Source organism: Lutjanus erythropterus, chromosome 18 (assembly GCF_056507025.1).
Source record: "Lutjanus erythropterus isolate fLutEry1 chromosome 18, fLutEry1.hap2, whole genome shotgun sequence".
Taxonomy (NCBI): Eukaryota; Metazoa; Chordata; class Actinopteri; order Lutjaniformes; family Lutjanidae; genus Lutjanus; species Lutjanus erythropterus.
In genome coordinates, this window is record NC_139334.1 from 22850799 (window position 1) to 22873797 (window position 22999).

Genomic DNA, 22999 nt, shown 5'->3' on the forward strand with positions numbered 1-22999 from the left:
CAAAGGTTATTTAGTCCCTCTGGGATCTCTTTGAGGATGTGATAATAACGGCCCTTAATCAGAAAGATAATACATCCAGAAATGACCTTCATCGTTTCTTTCAGACAAGAGATTATTTAAAGATATTTAGTATTACAGGAGATACATCAATCAGTGTCTTAAACAATATTCTGAGGAAATATCCTGCCATTGGTTTTCAGGAACTGGGACGGACCTGGGAGAAGGAATTGGAGATTACAGATGATATGTGGGAGGAAATCTGGAGCAATATTAAAAAAAATATGTTGCGCCCCATTTTGTCAGTTGGCATAAACACAAACACACACCTTCATTTTTTGTGATCAATTGTATATTAGTTATGCAAGGCCGGACAAAATGTAACATAATAGTTTCTTCACACAGTGACAGTGACAACCAGGACGTATGGACAAAAAAACGAATGAATATTTAATTTATAGTCTAGAAAAGGCAGAAACATATTTGAAAAATATTTGAAATTTCTTACAAATTACCCACAAATGTCATGGTTACATATGTGATAATTAGCAAGTACTATTTTCATGTAGTGGGTGATATCATATAATGAAGCATTAAATCTGGGGGTAATTTCTGAGAAATTCCAAATATATTACTTGGTAATTACCCCCTACTTACCATGAAATTATGGGACCAAAGTAACTAATACTCCGAGAAGTTTTTGAGATGAGTATTTTGTACTTTTACTCAAGTGTTTTTCTAACACCAGTACTTTTACTTGTAAGTGATAACATTTTAGTAATGAAAGAGTATTTGTACTTGAGTACAGATTTTCAGAACTCTTTTCACCACTGCCCCTTACACCTGCAACATATGCAAAAAGAAAGAGGACATGAGGATGGTGTGTCATTATTTCTACTCAACTCAGCGCTCACACACACACTCACACACACTCACAGTGGAGTGACAGATCACATACAATGATCAGGGGTGATTTGGTGCTGGTGTTCAGAGGATGTCACGCATGCTCAGACGTTATGATTAGTCTCTCCTCTCTCTGACTCTCTCTCTCTCTCCTCTGTCTCGCTCTCTGGCCAAACTGAGGAGGGGCATCTGTATCAGAGCTGCTCAGAGGGATGGATGAGCAGCAGCGGCAGCAGCAGCAGCAGGTCACCATAAAACACGCATCCTCCTCCCGCGCGGTGAAGTGAGGTGACCGCAGGTGTCGCGGCGTGGCCGGGCGGAGGCGCGGCGCGGTGCCCTTGAGGTGAGGAGACTTGCCGCAGGACAGAGAGGAGGAGGAGGAACAGGGGAGGAGGCAAAATCAAAGAAGAAGAGGAACAAATGGCCAGAAGAAGAAGTGATGGGGCGGTGGAGGTGTTCCGTAAATGACTGAGGCTGACCGAGAGTGAAGTTCAACCGGGCGGGATCCGCTGGTTTGCGGGAAAGCAGGTGAGTTAAGTTGGATGAGGCTGTAAATAACCCTCTTGGTGTATATCGATCGGACCGTATTATGTAATAACACCCGATTGCAGCAGGTCACTCGTCTAATTGGGAAACCGTCTGAGGACTCAGTCGGGATTCATTGATTGAGCCGCCGTGTGCCAAATCTGCGGGCGCATGCAGAGTAAACGAGTGCGCGCTTCTCTTCATTCAAGAATTCGTCATGGGTCACGGGTCGGGCTGTCATTGTCGGCTACAACATGACACACACACACGCGCGCGCGCGCGGTGTTTGATGGATGCTGAAAAACAACGTGTCAGGGGCCGGGATCGAACCCGCATCCGTGCAGGCGCGGCGCCGTACAGGGTCTGGAACCGCAGAGATGATGTTTGATGATGTAAAACGACTGTTTAATTGAATCTCAGTGCGACAACACATGCTGCACACCCCTTCTCTTACGTGTGTGTGTGTGTGTGTCAAGCCTCTGGCGTCACAGGGGCGCATCACCAAGGAACCCAGATAACCTTGAGAATAACATCTCCCCTCACACACACACACACACACACACACACACACACACGCACGCACGGATTTACATAAGAACATGCAATAGCAAAGAAAACTCTTACACACGTGTATTTACAAGGACGAGCCATCATTATCTTATTATATAAAATAATCATATTTTCTCTAAAATAACAAACCGTAAATTCACAAATCTACAACTATATAAGATTCTTAAGTCTGGGCGATATGGACAATCAGATGTCACAATATTTTTTATTCTAATTTAATTCAAATGTGACGTTAGGAAACCACATGTGACAAAAGACACCATGTTTCCAGTGTTAGATGTGACTTACACACATGTAATTTAATGTGTTCTAATTCATATTAATGTGACAGAAAATGAACCATTTATCTTTTGTTCACTGGATTTTCTGTTCAAAACTAAAAAAAAAAAAAATCTTAAAAAAAAAATTAAATACAAAATTAAAATTGAAAAACAAGAAAAGCTTTTCCCTGTCGTGGTCATAAAGGGATGAGCTGCATTTAAAAATGGTGAAATGAAAGATTGCAATATTTTTTGACCAAATACCTCAATACTGATATTGCTGCAGTATTGTAGGGATGATTGTTGGTGCTTTCACAGAATATTAACACACTGAGATTTTTGATAAATAATGAGTTCAGAAAAATTACAGTTTATTGTAATGTAGCCTCTGAAACCAGGAAAACACAAAAGTCGAATATCTAAGACGATATCTAGTTTCCTATCATGATATCGATATAATATCGTTATATTTCCCAGGCCCAGCCGAAGTGTTGTCCAATACTTTTTTTTTTTTAACATAATGCAGATAGTTAAATTTTTTTTCATTTATTTTAGTTTTACAGGCAGCACTTTATGTATATTTGATCCTTTCTTCATTCAAAGCTGTTTTGTTTTTCATTTATAGTTTAAAAATAATCATTTAAAATTATTATAAAGTTTACTGTTTCCAGTGACCTGATATGATTATGTCATTTATGTATATGAATATTGGCCGACAAATCGATACCAGATGTATTTGTTTAACTCCTTAATGTCAGCATCGGCTGCAAAAATCCAGTATTGTTTGGGCTCAAAGTAATTAGGGCTGCAACTAACGGTTAATTTCATCATTGATTAATCCCCCAATTATTTTCATGATCAATCAATTACCCATTTACTCTGTAAAATTATTATAAAATGTGAAATATACTCATCACAAAAGCCCAGAGCCCAAAATGACGTCTTCAAATTGCTTCTTTTGTCCAGACAGCAGTCAAAATCCAAAGACTCTTCACTTATTGTCAGAAACGTCAAAGAAAAGCAGCAAATCCTCACATTTAAGAAGCTGGAACCAGAAATGTTTGACATCTTTACTTGAAAAATGACAGAATTAGATTAATCGGCTGATCATTGCAGCTCTATAAGGAACACTGGATGCCAATATTAGAAATTTAAAAACTGATATTGATGTATCAGCTTTTAGAAGATATAATACACAGAATACAGAATATAGACACAAACACACATTTTTTGCAACACCTGTGACAGAAATATATAATGCAGGCAGGATATTTTACAGTTTAACAGTAAACATTATTGTCCAAAATGACATCAGAGCACTGAGACAGTAAACTTTCACCTGAATGTTTTTGATTTGAAAAAACATATATGCTGATACTAAAATAGACCAATATAGCTGTGAAAGGCCAATATCAGGCCAATTATATTGGTCAACAAATATATCGGTCAGGCTCTGTCTTAAAGTAATAGCCAATATTATACAATATATCAGCTCCAGTCAGTCTTACTTTGAATAAATAAACTATGACAGCTGCATAAAGCTTTCAGCCTGCTCAATTATTAACAGTGTAGGAGAACCATTCATAAAATGATTGGCCTGTTACTGTAATAGTCATATTAAAGATGTTATTGCTTTTAAAAGCATGCAAGTCTTTATTTAGAGGATGTTTGTCAAATAAAATACAGTAGAAGGTGGACATAAATACAGCAGGAGGGGAGTGTTTAGGGTTTAATTTTTCTGTCAGATTCAGCAGTCCAAGCTTTATCTGCTGCCAGCCTCACTCTGTGCAGGTTTCACTCGTAGCGGCTCACTTTAGGGTTGTGTAAGGTGTGAAACAAGCTTTGGAGAGCGGCGGCAGAGGCAGCAGCAGCACTGCAGAGGTAGGCTGCATCATTGAGAACAGTAAATATTACTCACTGAGAGGAGTCAGACAGGAACATCCTGATCTCTTCCTGCTCTTTGTGGTCTCACTGAACTGCAGATCAGGTTTCTATCTTTGCATCCATCCTTCAGGGAGAGTAAATGACTAGATCTTCTCAAATGTCATCAGTGCAAACTCATGCCTGTGGCTATTTTTCTTTTACTTCATTCAGCGCCAAGCTGTGAAGTTGTGAAATCAAGCCACGTTTCATTCAGATTCATGCATCATCATTTCACTGTAGGGCAGAATTTCAAGAGAAGAAATTAACTGAGGCTGAACAGCCTGAAAAATTAAATTTCACCCATAAAAGGCGGCACAATTTCCTCAAAATGTATTTATATCCAATTTTCAACTAAATAATATATGAGCACTTTAACCAGGGAGAAGCACAGAGCTGAGAACAGCACTCACACCACGACCCGCCTCGCTGGTGTAATTTGTAACAGGCAGTTCATGCTGGTTCGTGGGAATACTCAACATCTCCAGGGGGAGTAAAATGACTCGTAGCCAGCCACAAATTCACTGCCTCCCCCCCTGCTTCTACCAAATCAAAAGAACTGCACCACCAAGGGAGCGAGACACAGCGGCGAGCTGCCAAAACTGCTGCCTTTTACTCTGCCTGCAGCAGTCAGATCATTCTACCAGACCTTTAAACTCAGGAAAATATAATGCAAGTGAAAAGCTGGTTTAATAGTCTGACGGTATGGTGCACCTTCTCATGCATGTATGGTAATTGTCAGGGTTGAGTGATATGAAGAGATGATGTAAGGCTTTCTGTCAGAGATTTTGCCAAACAGATTATAAGGAAGAATCTCCTGATGTGTAAGGTCATCATGGGAAATCAATGTGCAGGACTGCCTCGTAGTAAGATTGTTTTTTTTGTTGTTTTTTTTGCACAATTTTTGCATTAATGTGATGAAGCTGTGTCCCTGTGCTTGGGTTTGTTAAGTGTTTAATTTGCTACAGTACACTCTTAGAAATAAGGTTTCCAGATAGCCAATACCCAGAACCATTTGCTTCTGAAGAACCCTCCCCTGAAGGAGGTTTTGTCAAGTTTTTTTTTTTTTTTTTTTTTTTTTTGTCAGACTGAAGGTTCCATTAAAAACCATTTTCATCAAAAAAAAAAAAACCCTTCTGAAAGAAGAGCTCTTCAAGGATTGTGGAAATTCTTGAAGAACTTTCTCACCAAAGGTGGATTCTAGATAAAACCTTTGCAATAAAAAAAAGTTCTCTGAGGAAACCACTCGGGAGAGTTCTAAATAAAGCCTTTGGAATATTAAGGAGTTCTCGGGAGAACTTCTTGGGTGGGCTCTAATAAAACCTTTGGAATATTAAGGGGTTCTCAGTAGAACCCCTTGGGTGGATTGTAGATAAAATGTTTGGAATACAAAACTGTTCTCTGTAGAACCCTCAGGGTGGTTTCTTGTTAGCACCCAGAACAAAGAAAGGTTCTTAATAGAACACCCAGACAGGGCTCTGGGTGAAATCATAGAAAGGTTCTCTGTAGAACCTCTCATCGGGAGGTTTTGTGGAAAACATCTCACAGATGGTTCTAGGTTTAACCCTTTGTGTTGGGTTCTAGGTTGAACCCTCTGAAACAGTTCCAAGTGGAACCTTTGTAAATGGTTCTATCAGGAGTCAAAAAGGGTTCTCCTATGAGGACAAGCTGAAGAACACTTTATGGCTCTAGTTAGCAGCTTTATTTCTAAGAGTGCAGATTAGCCACAATAGCTAATTAGCACTAAACAAAGTGTAGCCGAGGCTGATGGGAACGTCTTTAGTTTTGTGTGTATTTGCTTAAAAAACAAAGTATTAAACAAACTGAAATTTTGAACTGTTGATGGCACAAGATGAAAAATTAAGGAATCACCAAGGTGACTACATCTCACCCTGGGGGGGACATAAATGTGTGTACCAAATGTCACCCAATCGTTGTTGAGACATTTCACTCAAAACCACAAATGTCAACCTCTTGGTGGTTCTGGGGGAAAATGTCAGGAGATAATCAAAGTCATTAGTATACATCGTTAGGCAGCCATTACTGTCAGCACCCGATTTAGTGCCAATCCATCTGATAGTTGTTGAGAGATTTTAGACTGGACCACAGTGATGGACATGCAGACTGTAGAACCAGACTGCTAGCATGGTTCTAAATCACAAGGAGCAAGAAGTAAAAGAATATGTGACATGGATAAAATTGATCACAGAGGATAGTGAAGATAGTGAACATGGTAAATATTGCGCCTGTTAAGCATCAGCATATTAGTATAGTCTTTGTGAGCATGTTAGCATGATGATGTTAGCATTTAGCTCAAATCACCACTGTATCTAAGTAGACCCTCACAGAGGTGTTAGCATGGCTGTAGACTCTTAGTATTGTTTACTTAATCATTTGCACATGTTGTGAACATATACTGTGTATTAAATAGTGGCGGGAATCTTTCTCCGGAGCCATTATTGAAGCTAACAGTTTGGTGGCTGAGGCCATTTCCATCTTGGCAGTCCCAGCTAATTCAAATTAGGCAAAGAAGTGGAGCGTGAATGGAGCTGAGGTGACTGAATGAAGCGTCTACTTAGTGGCTTTATATAAAAAATTCACCTCCCGTATAGGGGGAAATTGGTAGACTAAAACGTTTTTTGTGCCAGGCTGTAAACGTGTATTTCTGCTATAAATATGGGCAGTTTAGCCATTCCAGGAACTGCAATTTTTGGCACTTTCACGTTGGCTTCATTTTACAGCCCTGGAGGATGCTAATTTTGCAGAACTAACAGTATTGCCATCAACCTTAGTAGCAATTTGTGTTTAGTGCTAGTTAGCTAATAATAGCATGCTAACACATCAAAATAAAATAGGGAACATGGTAAATATCGCACCTGTTAAACATCAATATGTTAACTTTGTCATTGTGAGCATGTTAGCATGATGACGTTAGCAATCTCCCAAAAAAAGAAGTCAAAACATCTTGATTGCCCCCCTGGTGGCTGGGTGCAGTACAGGTCATAACCCCGCCCCCTCCATGTTAACAGATGGGCCGAACTAAAACATCAAAGTACACGTCAAATAAATTTATCTCAAAGACGGTTCCTGTCATTTGAGGTAGATCTTATCTTGTCAATGTTTGTTCAAAAGTTCATTTTGCTGATATGCGATGCTATAAAAAGGGGGTCTCATGTAATGATTGATGGCTGGGCCCTGTTGATTGAGATGACTTGGCGTTCTGGTGAGAACTTGATACCGTGGCTCCAACTCCAATCACTCCTGCACAAACTCTGGCTCCAAATGACGTCAGCGAAAGATGGCAAGCGCTCGTATCCAGGATATTCTGGCTTCAGTTTTTTGTAAAGTGGGAGGACGAGGAGACGTGTTGTCTCTTTATTTATAGTCAATGCTGCAGACTTGTTACAAAATTAAATTTGTTGTGTTTGCCACTTAAAGTGAGTGTGTAGCTAAATCAGTAAGTCAAGATGAGATGTGGATCACTTGCTGTGATTGTGTAACATTCAGTCCTTGCAAATTCTTCATTCACAAGAAATGCTGCAAGAAAAAGCCCAGTCTCTTTTATTATTTTGCTATACTTTTGTTAATAGCAGTTCTACAGAGCCAGTGCACATGCTTGCACATTTACAAAAGAGTTTTGTATGGCATAAAGACATAAAAGACACCAAATTACGGATGAGTAATACTTTGCAGTTCCTGGGAAATAGCTGAACACTGTGCTCCTCCATAGAGCTTTTCATGAATAAACATTATGCTGTGTGAATGTATTCCCCATTCCCAGAGAAACCAGTGGACTGCTGAGCGTTTTACAACCTGAAATGCAGCAGTGGGTACGAGCCGTACTATACAGCACCTGCATGATCATATTGTTCTGCTGCAGAGAGCTATTACTACATCCGTTACAAGTTAGTCATCCGTGGAGCGGATGAAGGGAAAAGCTGGAGGCACAGAGAAAAGAAAGGAGATTAGATGAGACATGGGATGCACGATTCATATACCTGCTTTTTCTGGAAAATCTAATATTTTGACAGACTGAGAAACTTTTATCTTTCTTGTTTTCCCTGCATGAATCTGTAGAGTGATGGAGAGGAAGGGAAAGATGGAGATGGAGAAGGAGAAAGAGCGACGGAGAGATATGAAAGACAAATGAGGCTGGAAGCAGTTGGTTACATAACTGTCATTGCCAACGATCTCTGACCCTCAGTTAAGGTCATGTTGTCCAAGAAGGCTAAAAGGCGATAACAGCTTTGTTAATTTGCCTTTATGTTTCTGAAAGATTCTGCTAATGTGAACTTAATGTGAACTCAAATCAGACAGAGAAAAAAAAACAAAAAAACAATTAAACTGGTTACTGCTCAGACGGGCAGAGCTTACGTACCAAACATGCAGGGAGATGTGAGTCACAGCTATTCTTATCTGGGATATTAAAGATATATGAGATATCAAGCAGCATCCCAGAGAGAGGCTGCATGAGGGCGAAAGAAGAGCGAGGATCTGCCGGAGCTTATGTGTGTGTGTGTGTGTGTGTGTGTGTGTGTGTGTGTGTGTGTGTAAAATACATATTGCATATGGATCTAAAAGTGTCCTCTCTCCTCTAGTGTTAATGTGGACAAGAATTTTTATTTTTTTCAGTTTTAGTTTTACTGAAAAACGTAGTTAGCTAAAGTCAGGCGTGGAAGTAACTGATTATAAAGTACTCTGTGCACCACTGGTTAAAGTCACATTTCAAGCTTTATTTGTGTTTGTTTCGTTTTAGTCATCCAGTTTGTTTAATTTAAGTCTAGTTTTAGTCATAATTTTCTCAGATATTTTCATGATGCTGTCATGGATGTTTCCCCTAAAAATTCCAAGGAGAAGTAGAAATATCCTAAACTGCAGTCTTCTGGGCTGAGAATGTGTTACTGACAAATACCTTAATATCATATAAAGAGCATACAAAAATATATATATAAAACATATATTTGAATATAAAAGTGTCCAAAGGTTGTTTCGCTTTTCTTTTCTTTTCTTTTCACTTTTAAGCTACCTAGATTTATTTGTACTTCAAGATGGCTGATTACTGTGATCTAACTTGCGTCTTCTGCCTGAAGAGGGCAAACTATTTTGTCTCGTCGTGAATACTTAAAAGATTTTCTTTGACAAAATTAACACTGCTCTCTTCCCTCGCAGGTGTCTGTCTTTGCTGACATTTCAAAATGGAGTCCACTCACCTCCTGAGCAGCTCTAAGAAGAGAGTAAAGATCCACCCTCACACCGTCACAGCCAAATATGCCACACACACCCCCTACTCACCTCAACCTGGGGTGCACACACACTTCCCCCAGCCTGGGGACGAAGGTTACGATGACGCCCCGTCTTTCGAGGACTTTGGCTCTTTCCTGGAGGAGACGTCAGACAGGAAACGGCTGACGGAGAGCAAGAAGTGGCCTTTGACTCTGTTTGGATCCAAAGACAAAGACACGGCCAGTAAACCTCAGGCTGCTGGAGGAGGAGACGGAGGCGAGGGGGGAGCAGCTAGAGCAGCAAAGGGATCTGGGCGAGGGGTCGGGGAACAGCTAGCCAGTTTCGGGGAGGCGTCAGTGTCAGCATCCCGGCTCACCTGGGTGGGGCTGGTCGGCGCGGCGCTGGCTCACGGCTGTTTGATCGTCCTGACCCGCCTGGCCTCTGAACGCTTCAGCCTGGGCCCCCTGTTTCTGCTCTTGGTACGTTCCATCATCCAGCTGCTATCTGTGGTTGTACCACTGCACAGGGGGGAGAACCCTTTCGGACCGGAGGGCTATCGTCTACGTCTCCTCTGTTACGGCATCGCCTACTCTCTTTCCCTCTGCTGCGCATACTCCTCCTTAACCTTCGTCTCTCCTGGAAATGGCACAACGACCTGGCGCCTGGCGACCACGGCGCTGTCAGCGACCCTGGCCTTCCTGCTCCTGGAGGAGAGGCTTGGATTGGCTGACGGGATCACCATAGCTGCAGGACTGTGTGGTTTGGGGATTGTGTTGCTTCCCACAGCAGACGAGAGCTATACAGACGCACCGACTGATCCGGTTGTGTTCTGGAGGGGTGCATTCGGCTGGTCCCTCTCTGCCCTCGCAGGGCTCTGGATGGCATTGGCGCTGGTTGGGTATCGGTCCCTGAAGGAGAGGGTGGGAGTGGGCACAGCTTTGTTCACAGTCAGCTGGACAGGCTGCCTGCTTGCCCCCGCCTCCTTGGTCCTGCTCCAGGAGGGCTGGTCCTGGCCGATGAGCGCCCCAGCCTGGGGCCTGGTCCTGGGCCTGGTCGCCTGCTCGGTAGCAGCCTTCCTGGGTATGACGCACGCCCTCACTCGACTCCACCCGGCACTGGTCTCCGCCTCTCAGAGCCTGGAGATACCTGTTGCCATGCTGCTGCATCTGGCCGTGCTGCCGTTGGCTCCCACGGCACCGGAGGTCGTCGGAAACGTGATGGTCATACTGAGTGTCGGTTGGCTGGTGGCAATGAAGCTGCTTCCCTCTCGCGGGGGAGGTCGCCGCCAGAGGGAGGAGTATGAGGAGATTTTGGACTCACCCATCAAATAAACTGTCTTCACACCTACAGACATATAATACATAGATGCCGCACTGGCCTTTGGATTGTACACCAGTGTTTCTGTCATTTTGGTCTGGTTCAGATCGGTCTGCATACACATACAAGTAAACAGGGAAGCTGCGATTTTTCTGGATATGAAGGACTGGAACATTTACATTTATTTATTTTAAATTAGTTATTTTTGTTCAAGGCTTCATGATCTATGTGGAATGAGCTAGGGGAAAATAAAACTTTTGTCTTATTTCCTGTCAATCATAAAACCTTAACTATAACGCGACTTAGGGCAATATGGATTATGAATAATATCTTGATATTTTTAGGCTATTCTGAGATATAAAATATACAAGATACACTGATATCATATCAGATTTAATTGATTTAAAAATTTATTAATTAATAAATAGTCAAGAAATGTCAGCAGTTGCCTCATTTGGCATGTTTTGTCTGGTGGAGCCATTTGTTAAATAAGGAAATTTAGTTACTGTAAAAATTAGAATGAAATAGAAGAAAAAGTGTTTCGTATCTTATTTATTTATTATTAATGATTAATCTGTGAATCCTCGTACAGTACAAACATATGATCTAATAGTAGGGCTGAGCAATATGGACTAAATCAAATATAACAACATTTATTGATCCAAAACCACAATACTGATATTGCAACAATATTGTCAGAATAACTATTGGTGCTTTCACAAAATATTAACACAATAAGATTTTTTGATAAATAATCATCAGTAATGTGGATATAATGACTAAATGGGTAAAGGAACCTAGTAGGTAACACTTATGCCATATCACAATATAATGATATCCAAGGATGGGCAATAGCTACACTGTAAACGGTAGTGTTCGCTAACAGCAGCTAATCTAGAAGCTAAAAGACAACACTTATGCCATATTACAACATAAAGACATCCAAAATCAAGGATGGGGACCAGCTACTGTTAGCCAATGGTAGGGTTTGCTAACAGGATCCAATGATAGTGTCAGTCAACACTAATATCCTAAGACAATATCTGGTTTCATATCACAGTATCAATATAATTTAGATATATTTCTCAGCCCTAACATGACTCATTGAATGTAAACATCAGAGAGCTTTGTCTCCAGAAAAACGGCAGCTCCCCTACTGACTTGTATTTGTTCACTGGCTAGTCTTGACCTGGCCAATATGGCGGCAATGCTGATGTATCGCAGTAATGGACGTCTAAGTATGTATGTCTATATCACACCTCCTCCATCCCTTCCCCTCACTCCTTCCTTCACGAGATTGGTTCCAGTGTACATAAAGAGACTGCTAAATGTTTATTGGAGCTTTATTGATTTTGTATCGTCCTCTTTGCTTTTGGGAAAGTGCCAATATTGTGTTGTCTGTTATAGTGACTATGTGATGTGATATTAAAATCTCTCAACACATTCCTGAAGCCACTTGTAATCAATATCTTGCTTCTATAAGAGTGAGTGTGTGTGTGTGTGTGTGTGTGTGTGTGTCCATGTATTGGCAACATTTCACAAGAGTGTAATGTCAGTCACTTTTACCAGCCAGCTGAGGGTTAGCCAAGGACTGATGCCATCTATTTGGCCACTGGCTGCTGCTGGCGAGAGAGTGAAAAAACAGGAGATGGGAAGCAAGAGAGTAGAGCAAGACAATCAGGGGTGCAGAGAGAGAGGAGATGATGGGATTGGCATACAGATAAGAGGCAGAGAGGGAGAAAGTAGAGTGATGGCAGATGACGAAACAGAGATGAAAGAGAAGGAAGCCAGGGCAGAAAGCGGGGCTGATGGCGGGTGGGGGTTGTGCCGTGTCTGGCCAGCTGGCTGATAAAAACCCTATTCTAATGTGTGACGAACAGTCATTATGTCTAATAACTACCTGTCAGACACATGAGCACCATCATTCTTATTTTTGGGTTTCTCTTCCTCTGTTTTCTTCATCATTAGCTTCCTCGGGGTGTATTATAGACACTCCTACGTATCTTGCAGACCCTATTTTAGCTGTTTGGTAATTATGGTTAGGACCTGATTTAGGAAAAAAGCAATTACAGATGAAAATTTCCAAAGTCAATGTTCCTATACTAACTAATGATTGGAAAAGTGTATTATACAAGCATTCTAATTTTTAAAGTTATGATTTGCCTTTGTAATATCAGAATCCTGTCTAGACTATTCCTAGCTTAATTTACTTAAAACGGGAAGTGCTGCTTTCCTGTTTTCCTTTGTCTCTTCTTCTATGTTTTGAAAACAAATGAAGCAACAAAACATGCCACACAGATGGAGACAAGTGCCCCCACATTAAACAGACCAGTGTGTATGCGTGCATGCTATGATGCTGGAACAGGTGTAGTAGGATGTCTGGACACAAGATATAACTGCTACCCTTGTTACTCCTTGTTAGTTGTGACATTTAAGAAATAGGCCGGAAAAAAATAATTCAGATCTTGTAATTCTCCACTCAGCTGTAGATTTATAAGGAAAGGTACACACACACACACACACACACACACACACACACACACACACACACACACAGAGGCACGGGGACAAGTGTACATTCATGCCATGTTTGTGAGCCATTCATTAGTGAAAATACTCGTGTGATGTCAGCTAGCTGGCCTAATTAAACTCACATACGGTTCAAATGTTCTTTGTTGCTGTATTTTGCCCAGTGGTGGAATATGACTACATACATTCAGTGAAGCACAACCTAAGGACCTTGTACCTTATACTTGAGTGATTCCATTTAATGCTGCTACTCTACTATAGTTAAGAAGCAAATACTGTACTTTTTGCTCCATTCGATTTATTTGGAGGCTTTAGTTACTAGTTACTCTCCAGGTTAAATTTTACATAACAAAATCTATGACCATTTTATGATGTTTTGTTGTAGATTAAACTATCTAAATATATTTCAAAATGTCTCCTTTGAGACCAGCTACAGCATTAAAATGCTACTTACAGGTGATTCTAATAACTCTACCAATATAATATGTGATATATCACTGACTGGCAGAGATGGGGAACTTGAGTCACATGACAGAAGTCCAAGATGACTTGACAGAATGCAATTGTTCAGATTAAATATTCACATTTTTCTAGATGTTGAGAAGTAACATTTTGATTTTTTGAGTATTTCTTGGGCATTGTGTGCAAACCTGCCAACCTATAGGACCCGGCAGTCCAACAGATGCCAATTCATGAGGCAGCTATCATGGAGGGGGTTTGTCCAAAATTAATAAAATTTGGATCCTAGGATTATGTTGTCAATAACAGTAGTAAGAAGAGTACAGTGGTATGCAAGGTGTGTAGCTCAAAAACTCAGAGACATGACCATCACAACATCCAACTTCGTCTGTCATTACAAAACCCACAAAGAAACGTGAATTACTGGCTCGTCCAATGTTAAGTTTAAATTTTGCTCAACTTGGCTTAGAATTAATATGTATTTTATTGAGAGGACACATTGTTCATGTAAAATACATTCAGAGGGACTGATCTGGGGACATACAACCAGTTTAACTATGAGGGTATGTTACTACCAACTCAGCTCGTGAATAAATGACTACAGGTGTAACATTACTCTTCTCAATAACTTGGGACTTGCTTGAGACTTGAAAGTTGGTCCAACAATGATCTTTCTCTCTATAACTGGTGATTTTTCTCTCTTTTCCTCTCTTTCTATCTCTTTTAAAGCTCAACAAAACAAAAGTATAAACATCAGAGGCTAGACTAAGTCATTGTTTTGCAAATCTCAAGTCTAAAGTCAGGTCACAAGTCTCAAACTTTGAGTTTCAAAGTCTTGGTCATAATGTAACAGAGAGTTCCTCACAAAGTTACTTAGTTGTTAAATTAATATTAGCTAAGCATTAGTTTGCTAACTGACCCTTCCTAAATCCCACACGCTCTCTTTTCCTGTTATTCTATGTGCTAGGCTATGTTGAAAGGAAAACCTAATTTTGAAGATGGTTAAAAGATGTTGCTGAGTGTATGTATATGCACATCTTCAGTTATCTAATGTATACAAAACACTAGCTAACTAGCTAGGTAATGATTGATGGAGCTAGTTAGTTAGCATTTTTTCTAACAGATGTAACTACCCAGCTAACAATTTATGTGGATTAGCAGACTAGTTAGCTAGATTTTTGACATTAGCCCACAGATGTTTTGTTTTGATGTTTTTTATCAGATGTTTTGCTAACATTAGCTAACATAAGATGTGGCTTCTGTATATATTGCCTTGACTTATTATTATTTGTGCAACTTCAAATGTCAAACTAAGGTGGGAGTTGCATGGGACCTGCACTTTTTGCACTTTGTTTCTTGCTGATCACCTCATAGTTTTTGTATGTGAACAAAATTATCTTTTAGTTCTTCATGGTTCTCTCCTGCAATATGATTTGATGCTGTCAAGACAAAATGGATCTAAAATGAAGAGTGTCAATGTCGGTTGATTCAGGAAATGAAGGTAAATTAATTGATTCATGACACACTTTTTAAATAACATACTTTCAAATCTTTGAGCTTGGAGGAAAGGTATCAAGTATTTTAAAGTAAAATGGCTCAAGTCCAAGTGAAGTCATGAGTCATTGGTGTTAAAGTCTAAGTTGAGTTTTTTAAATTTTATTATAGTCTAAAGTCATCAAATTTGTAACTCCAGTCCACACCTTTGATGAACACAAAATGAATGAGGGTGAGATCTGGGACCACAGACAGTCACACAGACATGGAAAGTACCTCCAGTCAACAACAACCTCTGTGTGGTTTACAACAATAAATGTGTGTGTGTGTGTGTGTGTGTGTGTGTGTGTGCGGCTGCAGGAGGGATGGGCGGCAGTGTAAAAGCTCTGGCAGGGTTTCATTAATCATAAACACTTGGAGCATCGTAAGTCGCGGCTAATGAGAGGGTGAGGTCTGCCCAGGAATAAACACGATCCAAAACCTTTAACACACTTTTCTTGCGGTTGTGGGTATTTGCAGACATCACCACAGCTACACAAACACTGAGGTGGTGGTGAAAACTCTGGCACGTGCAGGATAGAAGAGAACATGCACTGACTCACACAAACGTGTAGGCATGTGTATGAACGCATGAAGTATGCAGCTCTGAAAATGAGTTTGTGACTGTGTGGGAGGAGGGAGGAAACCTTTCCATGAGGCTGATTAGGTTGTTTAATGAGTTTTTATTCATTATAGTAAACCCACAACATTTATGGTGCATCTAAATTCATTGTCACCAGACATAAACAAGCTCACCTATTTAAAAACGGCCCTTTAAAAGTAACATTGCAAAGCGAGTATGTGCAAAATCATTATCACTGGAGTGTCAATCTTTTGTTTTTTTCACCCCTCTGGGTAATTCATGTGTCTCCTCTGCCCTTCCTCAATGTTCCTGCCTGCTCTATCACTCTGCTCAGCTGCAGGTGAACCTTCTGCAGATCCGTTGCTATGGCAACCAAGGCCATTTCCATTGCAGCCATGTCCATCGGCGAGCTTACTTCCTGCTCCATCAGGTTTGGTTTCATCCCCAGACCGATTGCTGCACCTAAACCCCCAGGTCTCGGAGTCGGTTGGTGCCCCAACGGCACCACTCTGTGGCCTCCACCTTCCTCCAGCCGCTTCAGCCGGGCATTCCCATCATGGCTGCTGCGCAGGAGCTGCTGCAAGGTGGCGTTCACCCTCCTCTCCCTCGCTGCTTCCTCCTCCCGGAGCTCCACCAAGCCCTGTTGCAGCCCGAGTCTCGTCTGCTCCGCTTGTGCCCGGCACGCTGACTCCAGGATGGGCAGACACTGCTGGCAGTTCCCTTTAGCCAGCTGGTTCCTGACAGAGACCATTCCTCCACAGCACTGCTCCAGAGACCCAAGCAGCATCTTCTGCCTCATGTGGGAGTCCTCCAGAGCGATGAAGAGCTTGTCCCAGCGGGAGAAATCTGCAGCCTGGCATGGTGTGTTTGGGGTTTCCTCTGTAGGCAACAAAAACAGGAAAACATGAACCAAACATAACCAAAATGTTAACATTTATTTCATTTATGTAAAGCTTTTTAACTGGTTATTATTCTCAACAGAAGCACAGAAGCAATGAGACCATCAAGAAGATGGGCTGTTTCTATATAAAGTTATTTTATTGCCTGCCACCGAGTCAGATTCTCCATGAAATTGTTATAATGAAATGATTTATGGCATGCAGACTGGAAGCGCCTGTGTTTACATTTTCCCAGGCAAAGTTACATTTTCCAATTAAAAGCAAGCAGGAGGAGATTTTTCTTCAGATAATTTTATTTTTAACGTTACATTTTACAGTTATTGCGGTGGAAACACTACTGCTTTTGTCCACAAGAGCCTCCAAAATCAACAAAATATGAAAGTTCCTTGTGGTACAATGACACAGTGCTTTATAGGGACGTAACAATAAAAAACTCACAGTACAATAATAATAAAGTTCTTCTACTTTGCTTATTTAATGAAATAAAATTAAAGTAGCCAGCCATGACCTAAGCATGTGCAAAAAATTGGCATGAATCATCTTTGGCAATGAATATTTGAATTATGTATGTACAACTGCAAAACAAAAACAGTGCAATGGTCCTTTTAAGAAATAAAACAAAAATAATACAATAATATATTTAACCATGTAATATTACAGCAGATATTGTCTTAGTCCAGTACAGTATTGAGACATTTTATTTTATTGCAATATTACAATGTTTGACATATGTTTTGTCTTTGTCTTACCGTGCAACTTTATTCTACTACTGAAATACTTACCAGCTCTTACAGGGACTTAAATAAAGCTACAGTGGAGGAAAACAAATAAATACTGGGTGTGTGAGGGAACAGTACTGACAAACCAAACTAAAGTTTGGGACAAAGCGTCTGAACAACACTGTGGAACCTGTGAAGTGATTATGGTGAAAGTATTTCACAGACAGGATATGGAACCAAAACTACTGCAGGCACAGTAAGATAATGAAAAGGGCTTTGGGGAAATCTCTTTAAGCTCAGATGGAAGGTTTATTGAGGAACATAAATAATGGTTATGTTTCCAAAAATGACGACAGCAGGGGAACAAATCTTGGAATACAGAGAGGCTTGTCATTTATTTAAGAAGTGCAAGAACAAATTTACAGTGGACTTGAGAGGTGAAATACTGGCCTTGTGTATAAGGGATTTACCAGCCTATGTTTACACGTACTGCAGGTGCACATGTTAGAGTGTCCTCGGGTAAGACCCTGAATCCCGTGTATTTCTAATTACAGATAAATGGGGAGGGTCAGGAAGGGCGTCCAGTGTAAAAAAAGCCTATGTCAAATCAAATATTCCGATTTTATCTCCGCAGATCAAAATATGCGGAGCGTAACATCAAATTCCCATGCTGGGTTTAACAGGACCCGGTTTGTCAGTGAGACACAGATGATCCACTGTGGACAGATGATCAGCTGTAAATAAAAAACAAACATGTTTACCCTTTGCTCATGGCACTAATTAGATAAGGTTTCCACGAAAGAAAGGAAGGTTTCCATGAAGGATCAGCTTTTTCAGCTACAATAAACAGTAAAGGACACACAATTTGCTTTGTAGCTTCCCTCCTCTAATATGCCAAATTGTTTTTCTCTTGTGCCCCATAGTCTTAATTTCTTCCCAGTTTAAAGCACCAGGAAGAACCAGTAAGTATTTTATTGGCACCAACAAACTTAAACTGCAAATCCCAGGCTGTTTAAATATGCATTACAGCTAAAATTAATTTAATTTTACTCCATTTTGATGTTAGAGACATTTTATGATGTAAATAATGTAAAACACAAATCCCTTAAATGGCAGAAAAGATGACATCGTCTGCATAAAAATGTACATTAAATGTGAATCAGCAGATATGTTAGTTTTTATGTAAGTAGTAAATAGAATTGGACCAAGAATAGAACCTTGTGGAACACCTTTACTTAAAGGTTTTACAAGCAGTTCTGGAGAAAGATAGTTGATTGTTCATCTGTTAAATATTGGTGTTTAAATTAGATTAGATTGGATATTGATTGTTTTGTTTTCTGCTTTAAATGGATATTATTATCACTGCTGCTTATTTGTGTTGCTATCCTACGTCTTTTGTTTCTATTAGTTTGCCATCACTTGTGTTTATTCTTTGCATTGTTCTGTATTTTTCTGATTTTTTTGAATTTTTTCTAAACTATACTTGGTGAGTTTGATTCCCAGGACATCAAATGCAGACGCTTTGGGTTGGTGGCTGTATTATATTGTGGACTGGCATAGATCTTTTTTCTTTTTTTTTTTAACGTATATAGTGAATGGAAGTGGACCAAATATAGATCCTTGTGGGACACCTTTACTCAAAGGTGCTACATGCATTTCTGGAGATAGATAACTGTTGAGCCTCACTTCCAGGACATCAAATACAGATGCTCTGGTTTGGTTGCTTGTGGCACCTTTAACTAAACTAATAAATCACTGTATGTTGATGCATTTTTAATCAAAACACAAAAGAAAGATTTTATTGGCTTAGAAAAAATCAGGCATGGCAGCTGAGGCCAAAATCTTCACAATGAGCCATCTGTTCAAACAAGCAGGGAACAAAAAGAGACAAAAAAGGATAAATAAACAACACTCACCCTCCTGTTGGTCCTGAGAGATCTCGTTGTCGTAGTTGTCTGCGTAGTTCCCTTCATACTCAACCTCATTCACACACAAGGATGCACCCATGAAGCCAAGCACGCACATCACACGCCAGATCCTGCACACATGCATGATGAAGCTCTGAAGGTGTTTTTGTCACCCAGTTTTCCAGCTGCTCTCTCTTCTTCTTCTTTTTTGTTTTTTCTTCTCAACCCCCTTCACTTTATGTAAAGCTCTCCACACTGAGCCAACTGTCGCGGGTGCTGAGTTTATAACGAGGGAAGAAGGAGGGAGGTTAAGGAGGGAGGGGCGGAGGTAGGGGAGCTGTGGAGGTTGGGTGAGTAATGCTTCAGTGGAGGTAATGTGTCAAAAGTCAAAGTGTGTGGGAAGTAGGGGCATTATGGGGAAACAGAGGACCAGTTACGGGGGTACAGGGAAAGATGGGGTGAAAAGAAAAATGGAGGGAGAAAGGATGACCCACCAGGCAGAACAAAACCAGTTTAAATGGAAGAATATTCCAGTTATGTGAAAGACTACGTAACATTTGAGAAATAACCATTTTCTGCAAGCGTACAGCTTCATCTGATCTGTTTTGACCAGATAAAGGTAGCAAACTTTAGACAGATATTGCTGTAAAAATGACTCACTGCACTAACAGTAGGTTTTAACAGTTAGAAGTCTCCAGTAATTGTCACTTATGGCTGCTGTTCAGCCTAAATTAAATGGTTTCACTTAAAAAACGCTTCCTTTCTAAATTATATTTCATCTAGAGGATTTTGAGCCTGAGGTTGGGAGGGAATGAGGGAGGGTTAGGTAAAAAGAATTGTGTACACTTGTTCAAACTTTTTCTTTAAAAAAAAGTTTCCTAACTTTATTTTAAAGAGCCAAAAATAGATGAAGATACACAATCATTTACCAAAACTTGCCCTTTTCACACAGTCACAAATATTTACACACAGTGCAGTCTCTCTGCAGATTTTTCTTTTACCTGTAATATAGCTAAACTGTCAGAGTGAAGTCAAAATAACACTACATGAAATGTTTATCAGGCGTGAAAATCATATTACATCTTCACTTAAAGGAGAAATATGTAATATATTTACTGCATTAAATCATAAAATGACCATGATATGTCATCAGAGATTCAGGAAACATGTTAAGTTGATCTACAACTTTGAAATTTCCAATTTCTATTCCAGTCCAGAAGGTTTTTTTTCCCCCCATGTTTATTAGAGTTCAAATTAATGCCGAATGTTCACCTGAATGAGTAAGTGTCTGAATATGAGTTGTAAGAAATAATCCATAACCTTGTAGAAGGAGTAGATGTTTATAACGGTTAAATTGAGTGATATGTTAATGGAGTCTGGCAGGCAGTGAGACAGGCAGCCACAGAACTCCACCTGTGTGTCTGTTTACAGAGCAGTGGGCTTTTGATTTCAAGATAATCGGTTCAATTTTTACAGTTTTTTTTTTCTGGACAGACAAGTGACAATTATTAACAGCTGAACTACTTACAGTGGAGGACTCATCATCACTTGTTATTGTCAATTTACAGTGTTGGGCTCGTCTTGCACTCCTGCAGCCTGTCTGAGCTTCCTTGTGTCTGAGGAGGAGACTCAACCATAGATCGTACATTAAGTAGGATTTCAATCCATTTAATATGTAGCTCATGGATTCAACTTGCTATTTGGACCGCTGTACTAATTTTCATACGCACAATTGCTCCTTTAAGTACATTAGCAAATTAACACACTCACAAATATTAACGCACTGTGAAGTCTTCCTGGAGATTTTTCTTCTAGCTGTAAGACTGCCAAGCTGTCAGTGTGAGGTCAAAACTACACTACATAAATTCTCAACCAGAGAAATGAAAAACATCTTCACTTAATGTCCCTCGGCTTTGGAACGACCTGCCTGAGGAGATAAGACTTAAAAAAACAGGGACGTCTTTTAAAACCCTGCTCCTGTATCCTGCTCTTGCTTTGTCTGTCAAATCACTTTGGTAACTCTGTTTTTAAACTTGCTATATAAATAAAAGTAAGATTATATTGCACAATGAAATGCAATTATAGCCTCTTGCACGCTTCACAATCAGAAAATACATAAACACAAAGAAATCAAAACAGAACAGACTAAATATTTGTGATAAAATAGATGCAGAACGTGCAAGAAAAACACTTTAACAGTGGTAGCAACAAAGGAAAATTATGATTATTTCAGGAAAATATGCATATGTCTACATAGAAACACACAATATATACAATGTGAATTGATTCTGTCTTTAAAATTGTCCCAAAATTACCAAAATAAGCCCCAAAAAATGCTATTTTTTTGCAAGAAGCATAAAGTTTTTATGAGCTCCACTCTTACCACACCAGCCATATTTACATTGTTTCCACAGGACATTTCAATCCACACACTTTCTGTGGGTCTGTCTGCCTCTTTAACCTTTTTACTGATGAGTCAGAGTTACTCTCTGCTCTGTGCATCAACACCAAATCCCTTAACATAACAACGTTGCACTACTGCAGAATCAGTGGTTATATTTAAAGCTGTCAATTAGTTTGTTTTGAACCACTTCAAATTAAATTGTGTTTCTAGGCAACACTGTGAAATTAGCTTTCTGGCTGTGATTGTTTTTGTTGCCTGGTTATCTTGTCGATCAAACATTCAAATTAGGACCTATTGGACTGGTTTAGCAGGGTCACATGACCTTCTGTTCTTATAGACAGAGGACTCTGGTCAACAGGTGCTGGGGTGAAGCAGCAGAAGTGGGACGTGTCAAGGTCAAAGGAAAAGCCCTGACCTTTCTAGTCTCTGCAGACCTCCAGACTGAGCCCCCCCTCCTCTGCACATGTCAGCATGTCTGACAGTGACTTTGCATGATTTCCTCTGTCTGGCAGGCTGTAATTGTAGTAGAGGGACTCACTACAGAGGGAGCAGGCAGGTTTATCTCAGGAACAGAGAGAACCTGCAGAGGAAGAAACAGAGAGAGGAGGTGGAAAAGTACAGAGGAAATTTGAATAATTTTTCCTTTCCTCATTGCAGCAAAAATATGTCACTGCGGGCACGAGAGTGTGCATTTCTTTGTCCCAGTTCCATAAAATGCCAGTAATTAGGATCCCTTCAGAAAAGCAATAAATTTATATGTTAAAACTTGCAGATGGGATATAAAATTTGGAGTGTTTGCACGTCAGAATCAGTTGGTGTCGTCATCCTGTCCTCTCCATAGGTCATCTTTCTATTTAGGTCATCGTATGACTCCATAAAAGAGGAGCCACATTTATCAGCAGCCACCAGACGTTGTTTACCACCCCCACCTGCACACCACACCTACAGTTTAGCTGTTACACACAACACTCCCAGCTGGCAGTGAGGGGGAGGAGTGATCAAGGATGAAGGACTGATGAAAACATAACAGGAAGGGAGGGAGGAGGAAGACAGAGGGATAAAAAAGTTGGATTTAAGGAGCGTACTCCTCGTGTATTAGCACTAATTTTGTTCAGACCGGAGAGAATTAGAAGAGAAACAGATCTTGTCGTCCACACTGTCCTGACAGGGGAAAATGGGACAATGGGTGTTGTCAGCAGAACTTACACTGGCTAAAAACAGATGATTTAAAACAGCAACAGGGCTTCACTG

At 40.3% G+C, this 22999-nt stretch overlaps 2 protein-coding genes across 2 annotated transcripts; one reads left to right on the top strand and one right to left on the bottom strand.

Moving 5' to 3' along the window:
- The first annotated feature begins 1033 nt into the window (after positions 1–1033).
- Positions 1034–10892, top strand: LOC146311037 (solute carrier family 35 member G2-like). Its single transcript, XM_084742614.1, has 2 exons — positions 1034–1428; positions 9345–10892. The coding sequence occupies exon 2, from the start codon at positions 9371–9373 to the stop codon at positions 10727–10729; it is 1359 nt and encodes a 452-aa protein (XP_084598740.1). The 5' UTR covers positions 1034–1428; positions 9345–9370; the 3' UTR covers positions 10730–10892.
- A 5007-nt stretch (positions 10893–15899) lies between these two features.
- LOC146311038 (pentraxin-related protein PTX3-like) lies at positions 15900–19638 on the bottom strand. Its single transcript, XM_084743311.1, has 2 exons — positions 19354–19638; positions 15900–16698 (listed from the first exon to the last, which is right to left on the bottom strand). The coding sequence occupies exons 1-2, from the start codon at positions 19487–19489 to the stop codon at positions 16097–16099; spliced, it is 738 nt and encodes a 245-aa protein (XP_084599437.1). The 5' UTR covers positions 19490–19638; the 3' UTR covers positions 15900–16096.
- Positions 19639–22999: the final 3361 nt, after the last annotated feature.

What these genes read in the sequence shown, in the direction of transcription:
- LOC146311037 (XM_084742614.1), top strand. Translation starts at nt 9,371, where the DNA reads ATGGAGTCCACTCACCTCCTGAGCAGCTCTAAGAAGAGAGTAAAGATC.
- LOC146311038 (XM_084743311.1), bottom strand. Translation starts at nt 19,489, where the DNA reads ATGCATGTGTGCAGGATCTGGCGTGTGATGTGCGTGCTTGGCTTCATG. An exon ending in CTCTCAGGACCAACAGGAGG is followed by an intron (nt 16,699 to 19,353) that starts GTGAGTGTTGTT and finishes TGTTGCCTACAG; the next exon opens with AGGAAACCCCAAACACACCA.